At 42.1% G+C, this 23,013-nt stretch overlaps 1 protein-coding gene across 1 annotated transcript; it reads right to left on the bottom strand.

The window, feature by feature from the left end:
• Positions 1–1,434: 1,434 nt before the first annotated feature.
• Positions 1,435–22,601, bottom strand: LOC124136689 (gamma-tubulin complex component 4-like). The gene is made up of 16 exons (XM_048400686.1): positions 22,464–22,601; positions 21,531–21,666; positions 20,141–20,304; positions 19,077–19,133; positions 17,007–17,086; positions 13,035–13,230; positions 11,092–11,269; positions 10,789–10,913; positions 9,922–10,078; positions 8,849–8,953; positions 7,766–7,889; positions 6,732–6,909; positions 6,226–6,360; positions 5,630–5,746; positions 2,843–2,982; positions 1,435–1,711 (listed from the first exon to the last, which is right to left on the bottom strand). Exons 1-16 carry the CDS (start codon positions 22,536–22,538, stop codon positions 1,705–1,707), a joined length of 1,974 nt encoding a protein of 657 aa, XP_048256643.1. The 5' UTR covers positions 22,539–22,601; the 3' UTR covers positions 1,435–1,704.
• Positions 22,602–23,013: the final 412 nt, after the last annotated feature.

Genomic DNA, 23,013 nt, shown 5'->3' with positions numbered 1-23,013 from the left:
GGGGTCTGTGACCTTTGGAAAATGGACAAACTTGAGGAACATACATCAATCAAGTACTTTCAGATTGTTGTTTTGACCCTGGTTTCATCCACAGTCACAAATCATTGCAAAAACCTTTCTGAGTCAGCTTAAAACAGAGCTGGCATTCCCCAGTAGAGAGTACAGTCCAGTATCATAGAAACTTTGACAATGAAGAATGTATAAGCTTGTTGGTTTCAAAGCTTTATCCATATGATAAAAAACACACGAGGCACATCATATCTCTTGATAAACTAGCTCTGTAATCTGCAAGTTCTGAAGTTGGTCTTCATTCAGCTCTTACACCTAAGGTACTGGAGACTTAAAATGCCCTTTGGACATACTGACACTTAACTTAACACATTGTATTTTGATTTTGTTTATTATTACTATATACATTATATACAGAGAAACATGTCCCAGAAACATAACAAGGTGTCATATATCCTTAGCAATGACTTTTAATATGCTGTACAGTATCATAGTGAGCTGAGTTTAACACCCACCAGTTTTAAGTCATGTGGTTCAGTACATTCACTGCATGTCAGCCTGATGTGGGAGGAAAGCCCGGAGACATTACCCCTGGATGAAACACACAAGGAAGGGCCTTGTGCTGACAAACCTACGATCATAATCAGGGTGAATGAGCAATTTGACCCAACAATCGGTGGATGCTGGCACGCCTAAAGGTTTGTTTGTTGTTTAACGCCGCACTTAGCAATATTACAGCTATATGACGGCAATCTGGAAATAATCAAGTCAGACAGTCCACTGATTGACATCATGAACATCGATCTATGCAATTGGGAAACGATGACATGCATCAATCAAGTCAGCAAGCCTGACCACCCTGTCCAGTTAGTCGCCTCTTACGACAAGTATAGTCACCTCTTACGGAAAGCATGGGTTGCTGGAGACCTATATTCTACCTGGACTTTCACAGGTGACAGAGAATGAGAATTCAGCACCTGAGACACATAACCTTTGCCCATCAAAGTAGTACAAGAAATAACTTTCAGGACCACAAGAACATCTTCTCAATTGTACATGTAAGATACAATCTCAACAAAAGTGATGATTCATTCAATCTCATTAAAATCAGATCTTAGTTCTCGCTACCGCTAAACAAAGATCTGAGGACATCCCATTACGGGTCACGTCAGACCGATCTTGCATAAACTTTGTCCGACCAAGGGAATAACCAATCAGAAGGCAGCTTTCTCGTGCTGTACGGCACTAATTTCAAATTGGCTACGCTTCGAAACATATTTTGACAAATTCTCGATTACAAATTTGAAACCTGAACAAAAGAACATTCTGGAATGGCTAATAGATGGTCTAGATTGTATGGATTCAGTTGTTAAAGTTTTGGAGGTTGCGTGATTAGAAATCACATTCTGACTGTCACTTTCATAATCTGGTAAGCGATGCTCCGATTGGTCTGATGAAAGGTCATACTGACGTGACCCCTAATGGGATGTCCTAAGATCTTTGTTTAGCAGTAGCGAGAACTGAGGTCTGATTTTAATGAGATTGCGATTCATTATTTCATGCTACAGTATCGCCAGACAATGAAATCAGTAACTCAACAATAAAGATACATATATTACACGGGTCATTTTGGTTCAATATGTCCAATTCCTTCATCCCCCTTCATCATGGCTGCTGGGGCAGTAATCCTGTTTCTCAGATACTGAAAAGACAAGAAGTGACAGAGTGAGAAAGAGTGAGACTGGCATGGTTCACAGGGACCAATTCCGCCCTGGGATCCCCACAGCCATCAAACATGACATAATGGGGGCCTATTCTGCCACGGGGTCTCGACAGTGAGACAAGCATGACTACTAGGGGCCTATTCTGCCACAGGGTCTCGACAGTGAGACAAGCATGACAACTAGTGGCCTATTCTGCCATGGGGTCTCGACAGTGAGACAAGCATGACTACTAGGGGCCTATTCTGCCATGGGGTCTCGACAGTGAAACAAGCATGACTACTAGGGGCCTATTCTGCCACGGGGTCTCGACAGTGAGACAAGCATGACTACTAGGGGCCTATTCTGCCACGGGGTCTCGACAGTGAGACAAGCATGACAACTAGGGGCCTATTCTGCCATGGGGTATCGACAGTGAGACAAGCATGACTACTAGGGGCCTATTCTGCCATGGGGTCTTGACAGTGAGACAAGCATGACTACTAGGGGCCTATTCTGCCACGGGGTCTCGACAGTGAGACAAGCATGACTACTAGGGGCCTATTCTGCCATGGGGTCTCGACAGTGAGACAAGCATGACTACTAGGGGCCTATTCTGCCATGGGGTCTCGACAGTGAGACAAGCATGACTACTAGGGGCCTATTCTGCCATGGGGTCTCGACAGTGAGACAAGCATGACTACTAGGGGCCTATTCTGCCATGGGGTCTCGACAGTGAGACAAGCATGACTACTAGGGGCCTATTCTGCCATGGGGTCTTGACAGTGAGACAAGCATGACTACTAGGGGCCTATTCTGCCATGGGGTCTCGACAGTGAGACAAGCATGACTACTAGGGGCCTATTCTGAAATTTACCGCAGAGTAAAAAACATGACAAACTGGAGACCTAGCCTGTCCCAGAATCTCGACAGCGACATTGGGAACCTATTTTGCCCTGCGTTATCCACAGGGAGGACTTCGATTAAATAATCAAGAATATTTACTGAGCAAAATCAGTGCTTGGAACTGCCAACCAATCAGGTTTGAGAAAGAAGTGCTATCAAATACTATCAAATGAATATTTCTTCTAAACTGTAATGGCAGACTATTGTATTGATCTATCAAGACATACCTGCCCAGCTGGCCCCCTGCTGTAGAGAAATATCTGTTGAAGTCGAGTCTCAGCAACAGCTGGGCAAGATGGGGGCTGGCATTATGACTTCGAACACTAGACAGGATCTTGAATAACAAGCTGGACTGACGTTGAAAGTTCTGCAAGCAAACAATACACACCATCAGAGGCAATATGATTAGGGACAAAGTTAATATTCCCCTCCCAGATCCGTTAACATTCTATCCTGAACATTTGATCACAATAGCCCTCTCATACTGTGGAATAAATTATTTGATCATATTGTACACAAATAATAGGGACCAAAAATAGAAAATTTGGTTCCCCCTGGTAACTTACTTAAAAAATAAGCAAAAAAATATTAGTTTGTGGATAACAATTATCAATGCAATTGCAACTCTTAACTCTTAGTGACGCAACAATGAAACCTATGCACCAAATACCCCAAAGATCTTAAGGGGAGCATGGCAGAACACTCCCAGGGTAAGTTTTAGAGTATTATCATTGGAACTGCTCCCTGTAGGTGTCATAAGGTAGCTTTGTGGTTAGAAATGTTTCTTGTCTTACTGAGGACCCGGTTTTCATAGGTGAAATCCATTCTTAGTGTCCCCATGACAACAATCATCATAAACCTTACTCTCATACAATGTGTGTTAATATAAAACTATTCCTTCTTAGAAGAGTTGTTGGATCAATTTGACCTATTTCTACCTTGGCAATGGTCTGGAGCTGTGGGATGGTGTGTGGGATGGTGTGTGGGATGGTGTGTGTGATAGTGTTGGTTCAGTTTGACCTATATCTACCTTGGCAATGGTCTGGAGCTGTGGGATGGTGTGTGTGATGGTGTTGGATCAGTTTGACCTGTATCTACCTTGGCAATGGTCTGGAGCTGTGGGATGGTGTGTGTGATGGTGTTGGATCAGTTTGACCTGTATCTACCTTGGCAATGGTCTGGAGCTGTGGGATAGTGTGTGTTATGGTGTTGGATCAGTTTGACCTGTATCTACCTTGGCAATGGTCTGGAGCTGTGGGATGGCGTATGTGATGGTGTTGGATCAGTTTGACCTGTATCTACCTTGGCAATGGTCTGGAGCTGTGGGATGGCGTATGTGATGGTGTTGGATCAGTTTGACCTGTATCTACCTTGGCAATGGTCTGGAGCTGTGGGATGGCGTATGTGATGGTGTTGGATCAGTTTGACCTGTATCTACCTTGGCAATGGTCTGGAGCTGTGGGATGGCGTGTGTGATGGTGTTGGATTTCATAGGTGAAATCCATTCTTAGTGTCCCCATGACAACAATCATCATAAACCTTACTCTCATACAATGTGTGTTAATATAAAACTATTCCTTCTTAGAAGAGTTGTTGGATCAATTTGACCTATTTCTACCTTGGCAATGGTCTGGAGCTGTGGGATGGTGTGTGGGATGGTGTGTGGGATGGTGTGTGTGATAGTGTTGGTTCAGTTTGACCTATATCTACCTTGGCAATGGTCTGGAGCTGTGGGATGGTGTGTGTGATGGTGTTGGTTCAGTTTGACCTGTATCTACCTTGGCAATGGTCTAGAGCTGTGGGATGGTGTGTGGGATGGTGTTTGTGATGGTGTTGGATCAGTTTGACCTGTATCTACCTTGGCAATGGTCTGGAGCTGTGGGATGGCGTATGTGATGGTGTTGGATCAGTTTGACCTGTATCTACCTTGGCAATGGTCTGGAGCTGTGGGATGGTGTGTGTGATAGTGTTGGATCAGTTTGACCTATATCTACCTTGGCAATGGTCTGGAGCTGTGGGATGGTGTGTGTGATGGTGTTGGATCAGTTTGACCTGTATCTACCTTGGCAATGGTCTGGAGCTGTGGGATAGTGTGTGTTATGGTGTTGGATCAGTTTGACCTGTATCTACCTTGGCAATGGTCTGGAGCTGTGGGATGGTGTGTGTGATGGTGTTGGATCAGTTTGACCTGTATCTACCTTGGCAATGGTCTGGAGCTGTGGGATAGTGTGTGTTATGGTGTTGGATCAGTTTGACCTGTATCTACCTTGGCAATGGTCTGGAGCTGTGGGATGGCGTATGTGATGGTGTTGGATCAGTTTGACCTGTATCTACCTTGGCAATGGTCTGGAGCTGTGGGATGGCGTATGTGATGGTGTTGGATCAGTTTGACCTGTATCTACCTTGGCAATGGTCTGGAGCTGTGGGATGGCGTATGTGATGGTGTTGGATCAGTTTGACCTGTATCTACCTTGGCAATGGTCTGGAGCTGTGGGATGGCGTATGTGATGGTGTTGGATCAGTTTGACCTGTATCTACCTTGGCAATGGTCTGGAGCTGTGGGATGGCGTATGTGATGGTGTTGGATCAGTTTGACCTGTATCTACCTTGGCAATGGTCTGGAGCTGTGGGATGGTGTGTGTGATGGTGTTGGATCAGTTTGACCTGTATCTACCTTGGCAATGGTCTGGAGCTGTGGGATGGTGTGTGTTATGGTGTTGGATCAGTTTGACCTGTATCTACCTTGGCAATGGTCTGGAGCTGTGGGATGGTGTGTGTGATGGTGTTGGATCAGTTTGACCTGTATCTACCTTGGCAATGGTCTGGAGCTGTGGGATGGTGTGTGTTATGGTGTTGGATCAGTTTGACCTGTATCTACCTTGGCAATGGTTTGGAGCTGTGGGATGGTGTGTGTTATGGTGTTGGATCAGTTTGACCTGTATCTACCTTGGCAATGGTCTAGAGCTGTGGGATGGTGTGTGTGATGTTGTTGGTTCAGTTTGACCTATATCTACCTTGGCAATGGTCTGGAGCTGTGGAATGGTGTGTGTGATGTTGGCTGACTCTGCTTCATTCACAAGTCGGGAGAAGGTGGAGCACAGCTCCAGGATGTCATATAGGCAGCTGGATACCTGGAAAACAAGTATCCCAAATAGTGAGTGAGTGAGTTGGGTTTGATGCCACTTTGAATTGCATTCCAGTTATGTCACAGCATGTCAGGTTAATGTGGGAAGAAAGTGGGAAGTGATGAAAGTCTCACATGTTTACCACTTTGGTGAAACCCACGAGCATGGGTATGGTGCTGACAAACCTAGAAATATATTCAGGGTGAAACAGGATTCGAACCCATGATCACAGGTGTCTGGCGAGGCCCAAGAGATACAACTCTGAACTGCGAATTGTGGCGCCTTAGAGTCCCCAGTGTGCCCAAGTCCCCAGTGTCACATATACCGGTAGTCGGCTCTTCCAACCAATTCTGAGTTGTTGGTTTAGACTGCAGTCAGCAATATTTCTATCATGGCAGTCCCAGAAGCAAGCCTTCTGCTAGGCTTTACACTCGGCTTCTACTCAGTGTAAAGCGCGGAGACAATGAACCATGAGCATTGCTTACAGATTTCATATGGACAAAGCTCTGTGACAGAAGAGTGACTAGGAACTGTTCGTGAGCCAACTTGACAGCTTCAAAATCTCCGGTCGAGTTGATCTTCTCCAGAAGAATGCCGTACTGAGACTCAATCACATCAACCTGCAAGTATAACCCAAACTTAATACACTGATGTTATGACAAAGATTGTAACATCCTGTTCCCTCTAGCCAAAACTTCACATGAAGCGAAAACAATGTACCTTTAGCTTTAGACCATGCATTAAACAAAAGAGCATGTTTTCCAAAATCTGTATAAAACTCAAGTGCACATTACACACAAGAAAACGGAGTTTCAGCTTGAAGTGTGAGGAACAGACCAGTCAGATGAAGGCTGTAGATGCTTGCCACGAAAGTAAACTTCATGGAACAAATTATTTCTTAAATTGCAGGATCCAAAATATTAAATAGTCAGCCCTTGATGACAGTGAAACAGTGACAGGTAACATCTGCCCCACTATCTGCCCAACACACCTGTAGGTAGTACTGTAGATTATCCACCAGGAACATCATGTGTGTCCTCAGCTGCCATTTTGGAGCTTCCTCTGTTCGCAGTGTTTTTTTCTTACGCTGCATTTGAAATGTCCAACAGGACTGCAGGTCAGTCTGTGTTTTCTTGACAGCCAACAGGAACCGGAAAATCCGGTTATACCTATGGGGGAAAACCGTCAGAATAAATCGGTTCAGAAGATGAAAAGCTGTTCTGGTGGAACTAACTGATACAAAGCTCGGCTGTTTTCTAAATGGACACATTCATGATACATGTATATATGCTATATGATGGCAGTCTGTAAATTATTGAGTCTGGACCAGACAATCCAATGATTGACATCATGAGCATCGATCCATGCAATTGGGATCAATGACATGCATCAACCAAGTCAGCCAGCCTGACCACCTGATCCCATTAGCTGCCTTTTACATCAAGCATCATCGCCTTTTAGGCAAACATGGGTTGTTGAGTGAGGGAGTCAGTTCGGTTTTACGCAATATCACGACGGGGGACACCAGAAATGGGCTTCACACATTGTACCCATGTCGGGAATCGAAACCGGGTCCTCGGCGTGACGAGCTAACGCTTTAACCACTAAGCCACCAGACCCCCCTGGGTTGCTGAGGACCTATTCTACTGGATCTTCACAGGTCGACGGTGGTATGTAAATAATCGAGTCTGGACCAGACAATCCAGTGATTGGCAACAAGAGCATCGACCCACGCAATTGGGATATGATAACATGCATCAACCAAGTCAGTGAGTCTGACCACCCGATCCCGTTAGTTGCTTCTTACGACAAGCATGGGTTGCTGAAGACCTGTTTCACGGGGCACATGTAGTACTTGGGTGTTCTGCATGATGAACATGTATTTTTAGTACTTGGTTGTTCTACTTGGTGACATGCACAAAGAATATACATACAACAATCTTAGCATGTTACTATGAGTTGTGTCAATGTTTATCACAAGTAGAGGTGTCAAGGAATGAAGGTATGAGCAGCAAGGGTACCCACTTGTCCAGGATGTTGGGGGTGAAAAAGATGTGTAGAGGCCACTGGATGGTGCAGGTGAGACCCAGACACTTCCAGCCTGTCTCCGCTGTGCCACCCGAGGTTCCATCCTCCGCCAGACCACCCTCTGTAGATGAACGAGTCAGTCACAGCATTAAACATTAGTGATGCAGGCCTCAGTCATTTTCCACTTTACAGGTATGGACAAAGGGTGATAATCAAGGTGCAAATGGAGATCAAACCCATGATCAGCGGAGCCTGGCATGACTAAGGGATGTAACTCAACATGGTGAGTCGCGGCACCATGGAACACTGTGCCACCCATACCTACTCTGTATATGAGGCATAAGAACATTTGTCAAACTTGCTGTAATCAATATTGTTGTGTATTACCTGGAAATAGCAACCACATTGATTTAAAATTGCACCTATACACTACTGGTGATTCAGTAAACAATGCTCCCCATCATTATTTTAGTTAGTGATGGCTAAAACCACCCCATGCCATACGGGCACTACCGGTAACAGAAAATGGCCGTGGCGAAAACAGCTCCAACAGCTTGGCAAATGTCAGATGTATGGAAGCTCTGTCTTACCATTTGTAACCATGACTCAGTTTATGTCAAATTATGGCAACTAAATTATTCATTCTCTGACAACCAAGGTCCATTTCAAGGCACCAAAATCACTAGTCTGGTCACGCTTGTAAATAACAGTTGTTGGGATCAGTAAATTGGTTCCTACAAGATTTCGCCAAGAGCCAGTTTCTTAATGACCTACCTCACAACGGAATTGTTGGCATGACATTTCCGGTGTTGTCATGCCAGTGGGAATGTTATTGCTTTGCAAAGAAAGTCAAAACTCAACGTATGTGTGCAGAACATATGGGCTGTCATTAACCCTCGGGCTTTGTACAAACACAGGCTCACAAACCAAGGGTCATCATTGGGGAATATGGTATTCATAACAGTGGTTCCCAGCATGGACTAATTATTAATAAATGAAACTGTTGTCATGGTTACAGAGGCAGCGAGATTACATGATGCAATATAACAGTTAACACATTTAATCAAAGACTTGGCCTACTTTTTTCTGCAGCTTTAGATGTGACAGTCAGGTGGAAGTGTTGGAAGAAATTCTCATCATCAAGAAGCACATTTCTTGCCGACTGCTGATATGCCATATTGACATCTGCAAATGGAAATCTTGATATGTACAGCATTGCCCTGACAACAAATAAAAATCAGTATCAGATGATAGCAGTGTGTCCTGATGATATGATGAGAGTTGAAAAAAATATGTTTGTGTCTCGTTTCAACCTAGGCCATTTGTGACATGTCTGGGTACAATTCCACAAAGACATCTTGGCACCCTCCACCCCCCGAAAACCGAATGTAGTGTGTTGAAGGCAGTAAAATTATCTGAAAGAGAACATTTTGATATTTTGAGCCCCTCCCTTTTAAAAATGCTGGATCAACTGTTGTGGACTTAGGACAGTCGTAGCTACAAAGAGAAAGGGTGGGTGTATTTTAGTGAAGGGGTCCTGTGGTGTCCGATGACAAAGTACGACTACAAGGGAAAGAGGGGGTGTATTTTAGCGAAGGGGTCCTGTGATGTCCGATGACAAAGTACGACTACAAAGAGAAAGGGTGGGTGTATTTTAGTGAAGGGGTCCTGTTATGTCAGATGACAAAGTACGACTACAAGGGAAAGAGGGGGTGTATTTTAGTGAAGGGGTTCTGTGATGTCCGACGACAAAGTACGACTACAAAGAGAAAGGGTGGGTGTATTTTAGCGAAGGGGTCCTGTTATGTCAGATGACAAAGTACGACTACAAGGGAAAGAGGGGGTGTATTTTAGTGAAGGGGTCCTGTGATGTCCGATCACAAAGTATGACTACAAGGGAAAGAGGGGGTATATTTTAGTGAAGGGGTCCTGTGATGTCTGATGACAAAGTACGACTACAAAGAGAAAGGGTTGGTGTATTTTAGTGAAGGGGTCTTGTCATGTCAGATGACAAAGTACGACTACAAGGGAAAGAGTGTGTGTATTTTAGCGGAGGGGTCCTGTGATGTCCGTGACAAAGTACGACTACAAGGGACAGAGTGTGTGTATCGTAGCGAAGGGGTCCTGTGATGACAACGTATCCTGGTTCCTACCATGCTCTGTTGTTCCCGTGGGCGGGGCCTTCAGCAGCAGCTGGGCCTGGTCTATGAAGGCCAGGTACAGCTCTCCTCGACCCAACAGGTAGAAATCCTTCATGATGCGGATCTGGTTCATTAAACCTGAGTCCTGTACTATTAACACCCATAAATGCTGAAAACAAATATATAAAAACTGTGAGTGGATGAGCAAATGATTGTGACAATGAGTGAGTGAGCGCAACCGTAGATGAATGAGCGAGTGAGAGTGAATTCTGGGTGTAACATTTCTTTATCATTTTTGTATTACAGACCATACAATAAATCTTAAGCTTCATAAAAATAACATTACAATGTAAAAGTGAGGAGTGTAACATGTCAGCCTTCATGCAGAAAAGACTCCTTGGATATCAATATTGTAAGAAAATCAGCTGATGTACATTCTGGCAACTGGAAGTGACTTTGTTGATGCTTTTCAAGGCCAATCACGATTACTCCATAACATGTGTGATTAGAATTCCTAACTCATCAAAAACTGGTATTCATTATCCTTGTTGAATACCATTAATATTTATAAGCAGTTACCTTGATGAAACTATCAATATTAATTTGGACATAATCTCTGAGCCTTGCACGCTTGCATATGCATCAATCTGATTTAAAATAGCTCCATGTGAAACGGGAAATAATGCAATGCATGTCAGTCAGGAACTATCGTTGAGCAAAAAGGTTCTCTTTGAACAGTTGTACCTGGCACTAAAGATGTTTTGAAAATTTGACAAAATGAAAATGAGAATAGGAATAGGATATGAAACGGTTAAAGTAGGATGCGTAATCAGTTCAAGACTTTTCAAAACATGACGTCCCTAATTGTATAACAAATACCTCAGCAACATAGGTCCTGATCTTGTCTATGAGACTTTCAAACTGCATACTGTTAAAGTCGGACTGCTTAGACAGCTCATGCAGTGCCCGGGCAAATTCCTGCTCTCTGTTCTTTAATATTGACCCTGCAACATACAAAATCAGACTCAACATTTTATTACGACTACTTACTAAAAAGGCTAAAAGACAAAACTGGTCTGAAAACAAGTGACAATGGGGCAGTCTCGACGGCAGTGTTAAATATCATTCACTCATTGCGCCTTACTTTTCAATCTTTCTCTGTTCCCACAAACAAATTCCTACCTATTTTCTGTGCTTGAGGCTTGTGTCTGTCATGTTCAAACATCTGGACTGACTCCCCTACAAACAGGATGTGGCTGGACACCCTGGTCGGGATGTACGCCGGCAGCAGGTCCGCCTGGACCGTGAACTGACTCAGGGATGGAGTCTCACCAGCCAGGCTCGACAGGTTCAGGAGGCGCTGTGGAATACAGGCAACAACAGATACAGCACTTGTTTCCATGACAATATTTACATGCTATCCATATAGTCTTTGTTTCCATGACAATAATTACATGCAACCTATATTGTCTTTGTTTCAATGACAATATTTACATGGTGTCTCTACAGTCTTTGTTTCCATGACAATAATTACATGCTATCCACATAGTCTTTGATGCCATGACAATAATTACAACCCATATATATAGTCTTTGTTTCCTTGACAATAATTACAACCCATACATATAGTCTTTGTTTCCTTGACAATAATTACATGAGCATCAGCTTGATATGTGAGGAAAGCCTAAAGTAACACAGGTCCAGCCACAGTTGTGAAACCTTTGAGCAGGGGCATGTTGCTGACAAACCAGGAATATTCAGGGTGAATCTAGGATTCAAACCCATGACTGATCTGAATCCTGCACGGCAAAGGGATGCAACTCTGATCAGGAAGAACAGAATCCATCCACACTGAGAGTGTACACATTATGAGGAGGAAACAACCTACCTAACATATTATTAACCTCAACCATAAGATACCCAATAAGTTCATTCATATCAAAACATTGTTTCAGAAATGAAAAATCTGCACACCAGTCTGATAGTGTTTGGGGGGCACGGTCGGCCCACTTGTCTAAGGCACCACAATTCACTGTGCAGAGTTGCATCCCTTGGGTACGCCAGAAACCAATGATTGTGGGTTTGAATCCCAGTTCACCCCACATTCAGCTGACATGCCATGATATAACTGGAATACTGTTAAAAGCGGTGTTCAACCCAACTCACTCACACTCCATTTTTCACTAGATTACGTTTTGGTGTTGACTAAATACTGTAAACGATAAGGCCAGTAAACTTGCTGCTGATGTGCAAACAGCAATCAGCTTCCACCTTTCATGTAGGCTGTGCTTGTTAATTAGGGGTGCTTGTTAATTAGGTCTGCTTGTTGATTGGGTGTGCTTGTTAATTAGGTGTGCTTGTTAATTAGGCTTGATTTGATATTGGCATCATGTGCTCAGTTAGAAATCATCCTGCCTTTGACATAATTGTGGCAATCGCAGTGAGGTCAGTCACACTGTGTGTGAAGTGACTTTGGTGAGTGTGCGTGTGTGGTTGCTATTATATTATTTTGAAATGACAGGAATTTTACTGTGTGCGAAATATACATAATGTCGGAAAGCACACGTAAAATCTCCAAATCATCATCATCATAAGGAATTTACAGGGACTGGAAGGTGACTTCAAGACAACTGGGAATTTGACACATTGCAGTTCAACACAATGAGAGAGCTCTAGATAAGAATTTGGTTATGTGGGTATTTTACCCTTAGGTTTGATTTTTATGGGGTTCCACAATTTTTAGTGGGTTTTCAATTTTGTGTTACCCTACCCACATGCTTCATTTCATTTGGGTATTTTAACTTGAAAAACTGTTTCGTAACAAAATCATTTAAAACCAAATGAATAGTAGTGTACAAGTTTTCAAAAAATACCGAATGTAACTGTCAGTTAATGAATTTCGCGATTGGCTGATACGCAATCACTTTAGCTGACAGTTGTAAACACATATTAGTTTAATTTCAATAGCATTTTTATAGTTTTTGATGTGTATTTGATATGCTAGGGATTTGATTTGGCTGCATATTTCAGTTTATTTAATGCATATTTTAAACACGCAGCTTATGTACAACTCTGCAACAAGCTTCGACTGTTGATAATTTTCCGTGAACTATTTCAACACCTACCTGCAACTGCCTCCCAGTTACTCCCATGATGCCAAGCTCATCATCTTGTGTTTCCTGCGTGTCTTCGTCCGTCTGCTCACCACGACCCCCGTCTGCCTGCTGTATGAAGAACTCTCGGTATGGGTCCACCAGGCTCCCATGGAGCAGCCATGCACACAACTGCTTGAACATCACGCCGTGACAAACATGGAGCACCCTGTAAACATATATACATGTGGCACCAGTTAGTATGGTTAGAATGGCATCAGCATAATGTAGGAGGAAACTCAGAGGTGATGTTTGTGTGTTTGTTGCTTAACCCTGCATGCAGCGATATTCCAGCTACATGATGCCAGTCTGTAAATAATGGAGTCTGGACCAGATAATCCAGTGATTGACATTGACAATTGGGATATGATGACATGCATCAAACATGAGCCTGACCATCCAATCCTGTTAATCACCTTTTACGACAAGCATGTGTTGCTGAAGACCAATTCTAAACTGGATCCTTCATGGGTTCCAAAGTGATGCAAGTCTAACCACTTGGGTGAAACACACAAATATAGATATGGTGCTGACAGTTCAACATGTCAAATATCGCAACAACACAGGAATCTTTACATATTTCTTGTCAATATTAGTAACTTCAAAATATTTTTTACATCTGTATACGTATCCTGCATTACTCCTTGATGCATTTACTGCTGTTTTTTGACAGAAAGACGAAGATGTTTAAGGTCCTGACTCGAGCTGAAAAAGAAGTTGTCCCATCTAGTTGTGTGGCTAATTCCATCACACAGCGGCCACGGAAGTGATGATGTCAGGGAACCTCACATTACTGCTTGATCATAACATCTGAAAACATTGGGGGAGGAAGCTCTGCCACTCTAGACGTAGTAATGCAGGATAAGTATACAAATGTTAAAAATCTTTAGATTTTACTAAAATAATTTAACTTATCCTGCATAGCTCCTTAATGTATCTGAATTGGACGATACAGAAGTGGGCGTACCTTCAGATGTGATCTTCAGAAGACCCTTGTCAAAAAGTCATCCTTTTATGATGACTGGAACCCAGGCGACCATTCCTGTCAGAGGAAATACGAGAGTGTGAGGAATGTAGAAAGCCCAGGTAAAAGAACAGTAGTAGAAAGTACCAGATGCTAGAGTCTAAAACTGACTTACCAAGCCAATGCTTGCATTGGGTTGGTGACCTGCTTGGCACCGTCCAGAAGACCAAAAGTCCTCAATATCTTTCAAGGCCTCATCCTCAGTGGCTAGCAAAGACTGTGCTTCCAAAAGCTCCCTTCCATAATGAATCTGATGGAGCAGTTGCTGAGGAGAGCTATGCTGGATGCGACCCCTAGGATCCCGTGAGGGTTGTTGGCCCTGGGAGGATCCAGGCCAGTGGCCATATATGCCTGAAGGATGATCACACATAGCCACACAGATATTGTGTTATGGCTAACTTCCGTCTGGGAGGTCGTGGAAACAGGGCACAAGTGGAGTATCTCCTCATCTTCAGCCCACACGATCCAGGAGAGTTATGGGATGGTGAAGGGCATGTCAGGCTGTCCTGGGAGTTGATTCTTGGCTATGAAGTCTCAGCACAGCCCAAGGTGAATGTCTCCCTGCACCCTGCAATCAAACTGGACACGGGTGATGTCGAGTGCATGCAACTCACTTACCCTTGCTGCTGTAACTAGAGCCAAGAGGAACACCATTTTCTTGGTGAGGTAAACAATAAAGCTGAGTGTTAAGACTCAAACGGAGCACCACGTAGCAATTTAAGAACCATGTTCAGATCCCAATGATCTGAACATGGTCTTCTGATCCTCTAGTCTGAAGGGGCACAGCAATGCTTGGAGTTCCGGAATCTTTGTCATTTTGCGATCTTACAGAACTGTCAACAGCACTTGCCACTGGCGATTGTTGAAGAACAGGGATCATATGGCACTGGATCTTGTGCCATCTATCCCTCGGAATAGTTAAGAGGTCCTGGTTGGTCTATGAACTGGAGAGTGCAGGCCGATGTGAACTCTGACTTCTGATCGTTGATGATCCACGGCAGCTGGCGTTTGGTGAAATCTAGGTGGAGGATAAGAGCTGCTGCATCCTGGTGGTTCAGCAGACAGTCATCAATATACAACTCCAACTGGATGTCCCTCAGGTGCAGGTGCAGGTGCAGGTGCAGAGCCTTTGGCTTGGCAATTCAGGTGAATAACCACAGGGCTGTGGAAATCCCAAATGGGAGTACCCTCCACTGGCAGAGGATACCATTGAAGTTGAACCTGAGGAACTGCCTGTCGCTGGGGTGGATAGGCACATGCAGGTAGGCACCCTGCAATTCGAGGCTGATCAGGGAATCTTCTGGTTCTGAGCAGTTTCAACATTGTCATTCAAAAATACTGCGGGCATTCTAACGCTCGTTAAATATTGTCAGGGCTGTGGCATGTACAATCTCTATGGTCTTTTAGTTTAGTAATATGTGGATGTTTTCTCACAGAGACTGATGTTGATTTTGAGGGTAAATGCCGGTGTAAGAGACAACTTCGCAAAGTCCTCGTCCAATGCTGCGACCAAGTCCTTCAGCATCGGCATCGGCTCCGGCGGAATGTAAGTAGGCCGGAACCAGACAGTATCGCTCTTATCCACGCCTGGGGAAGGAGCAACAGCAGCCAAGTGGTCAGCCATCCAGTCCGGCACAGATGCCCTCCAGTGATGAAACCTCATAGTTAGGCAAAAAAGGAGCCCTCTGATGAGTCCGATCGCGCACTCGGGAACGGCTCCTAGACCTAGATGACTTAGAACTGCGTCTAGAGGAAGATCCAGGAGACACGCGTAATGATGCAGCTTTGGAGGTAGAGGTGCTACCGGTAAGCACAGAAGTCACAAGTGTAGCAGGCGCCGTAGGAGCAACAGGCACAAGTGTAGCAGGCGCCGTAGGAGCAACAGGCACAAGTGTAGCAGGCGCCGTAGGAGCAACAGGCACAGGAGGCGGGAGTGGAGGCACTTGGAGAAGCCTCGAGGAGATAGCGGTGAACGTAAGCTACAGTATGTACAGTCCAGACACAAGGGGTGGGGATCCCTGCTACACTTGTTATAGTGGCAGTGATATCTGCTATTAATCAGAGGCTATAATTTAACCCAGAGCCTCGGCAGATAAAATAAATATGTTGCAGTATAAAAGTGAGAAACACATTAACTTCCAAAAGGAAGCATTAGGTAAGACAATATTAAAGAACTACCAAGCAACAATACAGAATAAATGATGAAAGACACGAGAATGTGACCACATGGAAAATTCAAAATGGCTTATTGGAACTACAGAGCACATGATTTTATACAGTGACTTGTAGCCACCATCACCTGCAATATATTCATGCGATGGCAAAAATATGTGGTAAGATGTGACGTCACAAACCATAAGAATCACCATAATCAATCACAAAAGAATGTTGAAATCACAAACAAGCTAGAGGGCGCCAGTAGATTAGTTGGAGCTTATAATACAGGTCTGTTTGACAAGCAGTAATGTGACGTTCCGTGACGTGTTCACTTCAGTGGTCACGTGGGTGCTGTGTGATGGAATTAGCCACACAACTAGTTGGAACAACTTTTTCAGCTGGGCCTCGCACAGCTTCCATCTTTCTGTCACAAAACAGCAGTAAATGAATTAAGGAGTAACACAGGATAAGTTAAAAAATGCAATTATAGACACTTAAAGGAGGTCATTACTGTGATTTGGTTTACAAGGGATAAATCAACTTGAATCAAACAAACATTTAGGGGGTCCTGGGGTCCTTAAGGTTTGAAACTGAACAGTTCAACATAGCATCAATATTCAGATGTGCTGTGGTTTTCATCTGCCTACATATCCTATTGAAGGGCACACAAGTAAAGGGAGGCAACTTCCACTGATATATTCTGGCTAGATAATAGTGTCTTGGTACTGTCAAAGAGTTATCAACAAAGGTCACATTGAGCTCACCTGTGCAGAGCCTCTTTCACAGATGGCAGACCACATATAGAGTTCTTGTGGACAATGTCCAGTATGTAACACCCATGAGCCTGTAATTAAAACAAATGAGAAATCTGGAACATTATTAAAGACCTTGTTTAAATTGGGTTCACATTTCATCATGTTTGAAAACCCATTTGTCGTCATCAAATCCAAGTTAAATTAATGAAAATAATGTGGGACTGTTATGGACATTAATGAGGCTTAATCTTTGCAGAAAAACACCAGCATTAAAACTACACTAATGGAATGTAATTAAGTTAGATAGTAGAAATATTATCCATGTGAGTGCTTTTGGCTAAAAGCCAACATGAACAGCATTTCAATTACATCAATTGCATCATGGACTGGTTTGTCAGTTTAATGTGAGAGGAAGTTCAAAAGTGAGACCCGTCTAAGACATTTACCACTCTGGTGAAACCCAATGCAAGGCTGTGGTGCTGAGAAGCCAATGATCCTAATCAGGGCAACTTATTGGATTCAAACCCAGTCATTGGATGTCAGCATGACAAAGGGATGCAACTCTGCACAGTGAAGGGTTTTCCCAGGGGACAACATGGCCACAATGCCCCCATATTCCAGAGGCAAGGGAGTTTTCTGACTATAAAAGTCAAGTTTCCACCCTTCCTGAACCTGGCTGGAATTATGGAGTTATATTATGGCTGGACTAACGAGTCTATGCCTAGTCTACTCTCCTACTGAGTTTCATGTGACCAGCATAGTACCTCTGCCACAGGCCAGCGCCATGTGACGATTCGTCACATCTTACAGTCCATTTAAGATATTGCATATGTTTTTCATCTATTTCATTTTTAGTAAGTCTATATACATGTATATATATATATATATATATATATATATATATATATATATATATATATATATAAAAACAAATGTCATAGAATTGTTAACTTTCATTGAGAATATATCCTAAATCGTGAAAAACTATTTCCATTTGCGTAGTTATCCTATGTTTACATGGGTTGTATGGCTACATGTGCTGTCATCAAAGCCCTGCAGAGAGCTAGCGACACGGTCACTTTGATGTGTAAATATGTCTTGTCATGCAACTCACTGTCGCAGTTGTAGTAGCAGATTTATATAATTATGCAAAACAATATGTAAAGCGCCCCCAAATACTTGCATTAGTCCGTTCTATTCTGATTTCTGAAAAAGCGCATTTGTTTACAAACAAGAGAAAAGTCTGGTCACGTGATATGCAAATTAGCCTGTCAGCACTGCTAAGTTATGCTAAGTCACCACTGCGCCAGAGTGTGTGCAAAATCGCCTAACTAAATCAACATCCGGTTCGTAAACTGCCATGCACATTTTGGCTGATTCCAGGATTTGCAAAGCATGTGTACCAACAACTTAGCGTCAACAGATATTTTCCAAATCTTTCATGTTTTTAATCAAGGTGCTCATGTGATTTGATGTACTTTGCAAAGTAAGACTTGTTTTATTACTATAAAGATCTTGATTATCGATGAGATTGTCTTCACTGGGCAACGTCATTTTATTAGATGCAAATGCAAATGATATGAGAGGTGGAATCAGATTGGTCAATAGGAGGGACATAGAAGGGACATAACTTGTAATAGCCACTGGGAGCGCTACGATTGATCCCAGAAATTCCATCCTAGATCGGCAAGGGTGGAAACTGGACTTTCACAGTCAGTTAAATCCCTTGCTTCGGGAAGATGCAATGCCCCAGGTAATATCATTAAGCAGGGATTTAATTGTACCTGCTCAGCCGCTGATATTTGGCTGAAAGTCTACAGCAATGGTCAGTAAAAATTCCCAAATGGGAATAAAAAAGTTCCTATTTCATGTATGTGTGTGAGTTGTCTTCCGCTGATAACAGTACAAAAAAAAGACCATGAAACCAAATTTAACATTATTGTATTGAATGGATTGTTACAATGCAATCTAAAAATAAGAACTTTAGAAATAAACCTAATCTGGAACAAAATAACAATTATTTCCCTATTTGCCAATGACACTTACTCTGGATAAATCCCTGACTAAGCTGATAATTACCTTGTGAGATTTTATCTGTTCAATGACGGACGAAAGAGCTGGGAATAACAGTTGGTACTGGAATGAAAACAGGACAATTTTTATGGTATAAAAATGAAGGAAAACAATATGTTCTCATTTTTTCTGACAGTAAGACTATGAGTTCCTAAACCATTGTTAGAGAATAGCATTCAAGACAAATAATTACATTATGTTTGGGTTTCTTTTTTTTCAATTTGATGATGCTCCTTGAAGGGAGTTACAAGTTCAAATCACTGGAGATGGTAATCATAAATACGCTTAAGACATATTTATATATATACAAATATTTTAAAGTCTGATCTATAAAACAAAACTTAAAAGTCTGCTGATCTGGAACTTGTACTTTTAATAGCATCAGAGTAATGGTAGTGTTACCAGTACAAGGTAGAGACTGGGTGTTACATGACGTGGAAATGAGCATTCAGTATGCACAAATGTATAGAACAGGCGCAGAAAAAAATAAATATAGCGTCCCAAGGGATGAACAATTATATTCATTGTACCAAATCCTTAAAAAGAAATACCAAGGCCTTGAAATTATAATAATGATGCAATCTTACAGTACAGTACACTACACAATTTCATAACTTTACAGGACCCTCATATTTCTTGTGAGGACACTTGAAAATAATCACTGCAGGTCCTCTTGACCGATGCATCGGTGGATCGCACTTTTTTACTTCTCAATACAAATATCGTCACAGTTGCACACTAAGTAAAAAATATCAATTCTGACCTTAAATGTTTGCTTTAATAACTGTTCCACTAAACACTAATCAGTAGTACAAGTTAATAGTGAAAACATAAATATTTTCATTCGTTGTTCCATACTCCGCATCAGTGTGCCAAGTATTTGGCCATCCTGTCTATGAAAAAGATGGCTTACGCACCACAGATAAGAGCACATGCAAGTATCATGATACATATCGGATCGTGAGTAAGGTATTGTTATATGTATCGGATCGCACAGTTGGTGTATCGCCCCAGCCCTACCACTGCCCATTGCAAACATTCCCAATTCCCTGTTAAGGTGAGATCCTCACTGGTTGTAGGGTGCACTGTAGATGGGATACAGGGAGGTGAGGGTCGGCAATGATGTCTTGCTCTAGTTGCAGGAGCAACTGTCGGTAATCCTGAAGAACTTCATCCAAACCATGACAAAAAGCCTTGATGTACATTCCATGTAGGTTTCCGGAGAAGGAGTTCTCTGGGAAAGGAAGTCAAAAAGGTGAATGTTGTAAGGAATGAGGTCAGAAGTCGATGGACAATGCACAACTCACCTTAACATAAAGTCGCTTTGTCACTTTCACTTGTGGCGAGCTAAGTGACATGGAGGTGAACAACAACCACAAAACGTTATTACCCTAACATACCCTGGTGTTATTAACATTAACCTTAAAGTGGAAATACATTATCCTTAAACCAAAGCATATGAAGCTAATTCAAGAACACATTGCATGGCCCAAATGAACTTGTTCACCTAGAAATATCCTGCAGCTAAAAGTGACAATTCCCCTTCCTAATATAGTTAATGTGTGTTCACGGCAAGTGTTTACATGTTATCAGAACAACTTATCATAACTCTTTCAAAGCTTTCCATGATCTTCTTGACTATTCTATCAGTTAATAGCAACATGATGTAAAAAAGTCCATAATGAAATGGCATTTATCCTCTCAAATTGTCCATGAACTGCAAATGTATGGTCTACCAGTGGTCACTACAGATACCATAGACAAGGAAAGCTAACTGCGAAGTCGTAGCTATGTCCTGTGCTGCGCTTACTATCTGATATCCGCTGGTTGCTGATACATAGATACAATTCAAAGGCAAAGATTTGGCTGTATTCAAAGGTAGAAACGTGTATAAACATTTCCATGATATCATGTTACTGCACTTACGAAGGCTGGTGAAAAATCAGCAACAGACTTCAGTGGAACACTATGAAAGCATGAATGGTAGCTAAGTATTATCGACCAGCAGATATTGGACAGTAAAATTGGAGCAGTACAGTGTTACTGATTCCTCAACCAAGGAAAGCTGTTACTGTTAAATTCCTTCTAGATGAATTTCCAATTGGAAACGAGGAAGCTTAACCTGGCTTCATCTATTTCTACCTTACAAAGTGCGAATACAGTCTTACTATATATAAGTGCAACAATCTTGAACGCTATGTTAAACCCTATTTCACGTCACATCACATCAAGTCCCCAGCAACCTATGCTTGTTGTAAAAGGCAACTAAATGGATTGGGTGGTCAGGGTGGTCAAACTCGGTGACTGGGTTGGTTTATCGTATCCCAACTGCGTGGAGTAATGGTCATGATAACAAACACAGGATTGTCTGACCGAGGCTTGATTATTTAGAGACTGATATAGCTGTAACAATACGGAGTGCAGCATTAAACAACAACAAAACAAACAAACAAAGCCTACCTGCATTTTGGAAGCTTAGAGTTGATCCATATTTGTGAATAAACACCTTGAACCCTCTATACAAGGTGCCTAAGCGACACAGATGGTTCAGTACGTTCACTTCAGATGGGTGGATAAATGGGAGGTCTTCCAAAACCTGAGAAAAGAAAATGTTGTTTTGACTGATAGATGTGAAGGGTTTTCCTCAGGTGATGCAATGATCAACAGTTTGAGAGTTACTTCTCAATATATAATCATGAATCAATGATAAGATGAATCATTATAAATGATAGTTAGAAAATGGTGCTAGTCCTGTAGTCCTTGCCAAACTGCCCAATAATTACAGTATCATAAAATTTGCCATTTTTAAGAGTCTTGCTATGTTATCATTATAAAGACTAGTAGTCTAAAAACGTTAATGCTTGTCGTAAGAGGCGACTCACGGAATCGGGTGGTCAGGCTCGCTGACTTGGTTGATGCATGTCATCGATCCCAGTTGCATGGATTGATGCTCATGATGTCAATCACTGGTTTGTCTGGTCCAGACTCGATTATTTACAGATTGCCGTCATATAGCTGGAATATTGCTGAGTACGGCTTTAAACAACAAACAGAAATGGTAGCACCTTTAGAATATAGTACCACAACTTCTCGTGAGGATGATCTCTGCAGTAGTACCATCCGTTTCTACCAATGTAGTTGATTTGGTCATTGTAGCATGAACAACAACAATATACAATATAATTGCTGAAATAATCTTCTAACATAATAGTAATGACTTTCTCAGGTCTAACTCTAATACTCTTACAAGACTGAAATGACTTCATAATGAACATACAAATTGACAGCTTGATCGAATGACAAGTTATCAATACACTAGGCCAAACTTGGGCTAGATGTAGCATTATTAAGAATTGTTCAAAATCATTAACATAACAGTTATGTTCCACCCACTTTTATTCCATCTCCAGTGTCCTTAAAAACACCACCACAATGTCCTGTCAAGGCAAGAAGAACTTCGTGAAGCATGGCTCTGACTGTCACTTACTTCTCTATCTTTCCACCATAACAAGTTTGTACCTGGCGGTAAATGACAAATTATCTCCCTTGACAAACTTTATTAACGTCTTAGTTTCTTTACAACTAGTATTAACTTTTGATATTGTGTTGGAGCAAATAATCAACACTTGACGGAAAAAAATACATTCATAGTATTGTAATTTGGAAGACCTCTTTCAATATAAGTTTTGGATAGTCAACCAGATAACACGTCTGCCTTTTGGTTAAATGGGTTTGTTGTTGTTTTTGTTTTTGTTAAAAAGAGAACGATTCTTTGAGCACACTGAAGAGAGTGTCAAAGCTTTAATGTTTTTTTTTGTATTAAGTTGTCGTAAAGATATGTAAGATATGTAAATCTATTTTGAACTACTTTAAAATAATTATTATTGGGGGCTAACTGCTTAGTCCCTGAAATAAAGTTATACATTTATAAAATTACTTCGAT

The sequence above is a fragment of the Haliotis rufescens genome, unplaced genomic scaffold (assembly GCF_023055435.1).
Source record: "Haliotis rufescens isolate VD_foot unplaced genomic scaffold, xgHalRufe1.0.p SCAF_1, whole genome shotgun sequence".
Taxonomy (NCBI): domain Eukaryota; kingdom Metazoa; phylum Mollusca; class Gastropoda; order Lepetellida; family Haliotidae; genus Haliotis; species Haliotis rufescens.
Note: the sequence above shows the minus strand (reverse complement) of the source record. Positions and strands in the feature narration are given on the sequence as shown.